The 6,225-nt window shown below is 43.9% G+C and overlaps 1 protein-coding gene across 1 annotated transcript; it reads left to right on the top strand.

The window, feature by feature from the left end:
- Positions 1–242: 242 nt before the first annotated feature.
- Positions 243–4,222, top strand: LOC146578230 (uncharacterized). Its single transcript, XM_085267782.1, has 7 exons — positions 243–256; positions 719–893; positions 1,967–2,008; positions 2,088–2,354; positions 2,435–2,674; positions 2,764–2,909; positions 4,214–4,222. Exons 2-7 carry the CDS (start codon positions 863–865, stop codon positions 4,220–4,222), a joined length of 735 nt encoding a protein of 244 aa, XP_085123908.1. The 5' UTR covers positions 243–256; positions 719–862.
- The last annotated feature ends 2,003 nt before the right edge of the window (positions 4,223–6,225 follow it).

Genomic DNA, 6,225 nt, shown 5'->3' on the forward strand with positions numbered 1-6,225 from the left:
GGGTGTGGGGAGTCATAGATTCAGCCCCCCCCCCAGGACCACCGGATGGGCAGATGCTCCACCCACCTTGAAAGAGCTGAAGAGATGCCTATATGGGATGTCACCCAGTAGCCACAGTGCAGAAGTCAGAGAGGGCCGGCAGCCAGCTGCACCAGAGCAGACCGAGGCCCGAGGTTTGAGGGCCCTCCACCCCCCAAAGTAGCCTGACGGAGTCACGGATGCCAGGCCCTGCCAAGCAGCCGCCGGGAGTGAGCCAGTATGTGAGACCTGACTTGACACATAGACATAGACAAACATGCACACACAGACACAAACATACACCACCCTCATACACACATATACAAATATTCAGCACTCACCCAGTGTGGAGACAAATTGAACCCACACTCCCCAAACACACTCTGAACCCCAAGTCCATTTCTTTTAGGGGAGAAATGTTTGATTTTGGGGTGGGGATAAATTTCATGATACATGATCACATGGTCAAATATTTTTAGACGTTTGGCTCCTCCCACGGGATGGTGTGCATCTTTCTCTGCTTTCTCTGAGATGTGAGTATGGATATGTGTGTGTTGACTGTTGAGGCAGGTGGATGCTGCTGATTGCTGGTTTGAAAGAGTTCCTAAGTGTTGATTGGATGATTGGATGTACAGCAGCTTCTTAAACCCCAGCTCACAGCCACCTCCGCCCTCTACTTCCCTCCTCTGTACCAAATAAGGAGCCAGCTTTGATCCAAATCAGCTAACTGCGCATCACCAGCTCTTCCTCGTCCTCGCTGTCCAGAAGCAGCAGCGTGATGATCTTGACAGGGAAGTGGTGAAGCTGAAGGTGTCACTCTGCTGCCAGTCGTCATCCCGACATCATGAAGACTTCATCTGTGTCTCTGCTCCTCGGTGAGTCAAACGCTGAAATCCTTCACTCACTCATAGCGTTCATTTATCTTATAACACAGTAACAGAGTGTGTGCTGGATGCTCTCACTGACTGACTCTAAAATGAAATCTCTTCAGGTCTGTCCAAAGTCTGAAGTTACGTTTATGCGAGAAGAAGAGTTCACTCTTCTTCTTTAGTGTTTTTATTGTTTTAAAGTTCAGATCCATCGTGTGTTCTGGACTCAGAGAGTTGGACCTTCATATCCAGTTTGTTGTCTTTAACATGTTGACTTGTAGAGAAGTCAGGCAACCTCTTTTTTTTATCGAAGATCAATTTTCATTCAGGAAACCACAGCTGCTAGCTGCAGGTACCACATGCTCCTCTGGTCTGCCTGTTATGTAGTCTTCACTTCCACTATAGAGAGCAAACTTTCCTTCATGTGGACTCTAATGAAAGGATTGGAGACTGTTTTTTGTCATTTACCTTACTTTTGTGTATTTTGTTATTTTTCTCATGATGAGCTTCAAACAGAAGCAAACTGGGACTCAAACCTGTGAATAAAGATCAATGAAGCAGCTTCTCCAGGTTTTTATTCATCAGCTGATGCTGAATAAACAACTAACCCTTATCCCATGGCTTTGGTTTATAAGTTCTGACTGTTTAATCCTGAGAATGCTTTTCTTGCCTGCTGTACCCCTTACTCTTTTATTCCCTATTGCCCATCCACCCCAAACTGCTGAGTCTTCATGAAGCCTGAGTGGGGAGCAGTTTCTCTTCTGCTTCCAATAATCAACAATTCCCCAAAATCTGCTTAGTTTGGGAAATGTTTAGGTGCAGGGTGTTGGAGTGTCAAAACAGATATGACGCCCACCTCATTCAGACCAAGTGTACCAACATAGTTTCGTCAGCATGTGTTAAAACTGAGCTGGCGCTTTGTGTGATGTTTATAAGTCTAAATGTACTTTTAAGCCCAAACAGAACCTTAAAAGTGAATTAAAGGTCTCCCCCCTTTAATGTGATGTTTTTGGAACAAGACCAGATTGAAACAGGTTCCTGCCCTCTGACCTTCAGTGACCTCTGACCTCCTGTTGCAGGTGTGTGTGTGCTGCTGCTGTCTGCACTGACTGTTTGTGCAGGTGAGTAGATGAAGTGCACCATGGTCCAGGACAAACACTGAGTGTAAACACTGATAGAAACTGTCCGTCTGTCCTCCAGTCTCTCTGAGCGTCAGTCCAAACCTTCAGCAGTTCTTCACAGCAGCCTCAGTGTCTCTGACATGTGACGGTCAGCTGGGCTCTGATGGATGGACGGTGAAGAGGGACACAGGAAGTGGGACTGAGTCATGTGGAGCAGGGGGGCGGGGCTTCGGGAGGTTCAATGGTCCATCCTGTGTTTTTGATGAGTTCAGCCCAGTCAGTGGAGTTTACTGGTGTGAAGGTGAAGCTGGAGAGAAGAGTGAAGAAGTCAACATCACTGTATCAGGTAATGAAGTCATTCATTTCATCAGACTAACAGCACACTGTTATACCACCTCTACATCACTCTGTGGGTCTTTTCCTCAGATAAAGAAGTGATCCTGGAGATCCCTGCACTTCCTGTGAGGACAGGAAGTGATGTCACACTATGCTGTAAAAACAAAATTGGTGGCACAGCTGCAGCTTATTTCTACTTTAATGGACGTCCTGTTGGACCTAAATCAGAGAAACTCATCACCATTAAAGTGCAGCAGTCTGATGAAGGTCTCTACTGGTGTTCTACTGATGAGTTTGGATCATCTCCTCAGAGCTTTCTGAGGGTCAGAGGTCAGAACACTGACATCACTTCCTGTTTAAAGCCAATCTGCTAAGCTGATGATAAACTGACTGAACCAGCTTCCTCATCTCTCCTGCAGGTTCTGTGACACCAATCTCTGTTGCAACAACAGAAAGAGCAACAACAACAACAACCACCATCACCACTCATATCTCCCATCCTCCTCCTCCTCCTCCTCCTCCTCGCGTTCAGCAGGAGGCGTGGATGATGAGCGGCGATAAACTTGCGAGAAGCAAGTTATGCTCAACTCCACCGGTGGAATCTGACAGCGTGGAAAAGTGTGAAAACATCCATGATCACCAACGGATTTCGAAGGGCTGGACTGCTGCATGATGGAGAGGAGGACACCGCCACGGCCCTTCAGAGGGTGTTCGACTCTGACACTGACAACGAGGATTTCTTTGGTTTTGAAAGTGACAACGAAGGAAAGAAGCTGAGAGTGGATGACGAAGCCACCCTGAGCCTGTTTGTATCCGACACTGGAGAAGAGGACTTTGGTGGTTTTAGTGCGCAGGAAGAAGAGAAAGATGGTGAATGACTGACTTTTCTTCTTGTTAAAGCCGTGTCGCTGCACCTGAGCCTAAAAGGTAGTTGTTATATTTCCACTGTAGTGTCAATACACTATTAGAGCTTATGCCGAGTCAGACTGCACACACAATAGTTTGTTTACAAGTTGACTTCTTCTTTATTGGGATAACACAGAAGTAACACACACACATAACTGGGCGTGGTGCCCCCTACTGGCGATGGCTTGCATAGCACACAATAATTCTTGGTTCATACATAACAGTAGTCCGAATCTATTTTTCTGGTGTGCTGTAGGTTATTGTTATGTACTACATTTGTTACCCATTTATGAAGCACAGTACATGTTTCGTACTTGTAATTACCGCTACTTGTACATATACCTAAAAAGTTATGCAAATATGTACCCATAACTTGTTTTTCAAAATATTAATAAAAGGGGTGTGTCTCCAAACAGCCATCTCTTTCCTGACAATTCGCTTTGTGCATATTCTCTTACATATGATAAGTCAACATTGAAACACCGGCGGCTTTTAGTCACGTGCGGTAATGTATGTACAAAACAGGATTTTCCCCTGATTTTAGCTTGTGCGGCTAATATTCAGGTGCACTTTGTAGTCCAGGAAATACGGCAATTTTCTTGAATTCTTAAACATTTTTACATGATATTAGTAGGCGGCTCCTTTACTAAACAGCTCCAACTGTTTGATTTGTTTGAATTTTACAGGACAGCTTTTTCCCGTGTTACTCATTCATTATGGAGCTACTGTAGTTAACATGTAATGCTTCTCTAAAACCCTGTGACACAATCTTCTTTAACATTAGTGCCCATTAACCCCACATCTTCCCTGTTTTATTGCTGATGTTGGCCTGACAGTATTGGGGTAACAATGTCTCCTCTGTTTAGGAGAGGGCAGCAGGGTCACATCCTCACTGACATCACCTGTATTTGCACTACAGTCATTCCCTTCACTGACCTTTGCTCTCCTTCTCTTTTCCATCAGGTTGTGTAAAACTGAAACAGGCATTAAATGTTTACTACAAATGATGCTTTACACAGAAATGCATTGTTAGCTGTTTTTACACACCAGCCTGTGTGAACCTTTAGTCTGAGCATGGGGTCAAAGGTCAGGACAGAAATGCAGCACTGTAACACATATACATATGTAGAACATCAGACATTTGACTGATTTGTGTTGTGACAGCTAGTTTTTTCTTTATACAAATAAATCATCATCACACACAGAAGAAATGTACAGACCGTACATTTATTAGCTAATATCAGTGGATACAAGAAAAATGGTATAAAGACAAACACTAGCAGCCTTAGCGTTTCTGTTCTGAATCTCTAATCTCTCACAGACATTCATCAAACCCTGTCCTCTATCAGCTTTCAACATAAGAAAAGTATTAGGCCTGATTGAAAAACAGTCTGTTTCCAGATGAAGTACTTTAAAAACTATACTTAAAAACATTTCATACACAAATCTGTCATTTATCTAGATTTTCTTGACTGAGTTTACAATTTACTAGAACTGCCAAAAACACATGAATAGAAACAAATGATGAAGGATCCACTTCAAGGAAAGTGGAAAAGCCTCTGTTAGCTGCTGTTTGCAGCTAGCAGAGGCTAACAGAGGCTAATACCAACGCTAACCAACAGTTTAGCATATCGTCGACAGCTCACCTCAGCATGGCTGTCCTCGGTCAGCAGTGAGCTTTATTAACTTGCACAAAGTTTTACACCCTGTTTGAGAGTAAATAAAAGTGGACATTTCTCAGCTCCAGCATTGACAGCTGAGGTAAACGGTGGACCGACAGCTTATCCACAAAATGGGAAAAACTCCGGTCCAGAATCCGGTCCAGTCCTCGTGGCAGTAAAAACTGTAATCATGCATACATGCTTTTGTCACACGTGACCATTTCGTACAATATAATTGAAGTTTTGGATTTAAAAATTTAGCAGACGTGAACGAGCAACATTCCTGATGAGGCTGGTCAACGCTGTTCAACTAGAAGCCTACGTGGATGATATCCCAGCCTACACATCCCCCTGAACTGAACTGCCTCAGTGAAATACTTGCTCACTCACACCAAACTTCATTAAATGTGAATGTGTTACTTTGCTGGTTCCCAGTTGCAGCTTAAGTGCATCCAATATTAGATTTCCCAGCTTTTCAAACACACCATGAGCTGTGCCATTTTCTGGGCACAGCAGGTTAATACCATATAAAGATTTCCTGATGTTGTATCTCCAATAACAGGTCACGGCATTTCGCTCTCGAGGCAGCCAGTGCCCTCCCTGCAGTCCCAAAAGGTTGATTCGGTTCATCTTGACGCACCCCTGTGTGCACTTATATTCAAAAGGTTTTTCCGTGTAACGATCTGATAGTGGGTGTGGGGAGCCATAGCGGGCATGGACAGGATTCAGTATGAGGTACCGAGGTATTCGGGTGAGACCACTTGCTTCTTGGGATCCTTTGGCATCAGGGCTGTCCGGCCTTCAATTGAGCTTTTCAGGTCTATCTTTTTCTTTGTGTGTGTGTGTGTGTGTGTGTGTGTGTGTGTGTGTGTGTGTGTGTGTGTGTGTGTGTGTGTGTGTGTGTCCTGTCTGGCACTGTAGCAATCAGAATTATGTCTGAAGGCCAAGACAAATGCCCAACAGATTTACTTTCCCAAGTGGGCCTTTTGCAATACTGGTCCACTTGATTGTCATAGTTTATTTGATCTTTATTAGTTATTTTTATAAGTTATTGTAATCAGGCCAGACTGGACTCGGGGACGAGAAAAAAAAACAAGAAGAAAAGTTCAGAAGAAAGTTAACCGAAGGAGAGAGAAAGAAAAAGGAAAAGAGAGAGAGAGAGAGAAAACACGATGAAAATCTGCTTCATCACCTTTTTTTTTCTCTTTTTCCTTTCCCTGGATCACCTGTTGAGAAAGAAAAAAGAAAACAAGCAGAGGAAGACTAGAGCAATCGCATAAACAACATCACGATGATCTATGTGACTATAACAGT

Source organism: Mchenga conophoros, linkage group LG3 (genome assembly GCF_057382185.1).
Source record: "Mchenga conophoros isolate Kocher_MC1m ecotype Shallow Benthic linkage group LG3, M_conophoros_male_GT1.1, whole genome shotgun sequence".
Classification (NCBI taxonomy): Eukaryota; Metazoa; Chordata; class Actinopteri; order Cichliformes; family Cichlidae; genus Mchenga; species Mchenga conophoros.

Coding starts and splice junctions, on each gene's coding strand:
- LOC146578230 (XM_085267782.1), top strand. CDS start 863: ATGAAGACTTCATCTGTGTCTCTGCTCCTCG. Junction 894..1,966: donor ATCTGTGTCTCTGCTCCTCG/GTGAGTCAAACG, acceptor CTCCTGTTGCAG/GTGTGTGTGTGCTGCTGCTG. Junction 2,675..2,763: donor GAGCTTTCTGAGGGTCAGAG/GTCAGAACACTG, acceptor TCTCTCCTGCAG/GTTCTGTGACACCAATCTCT.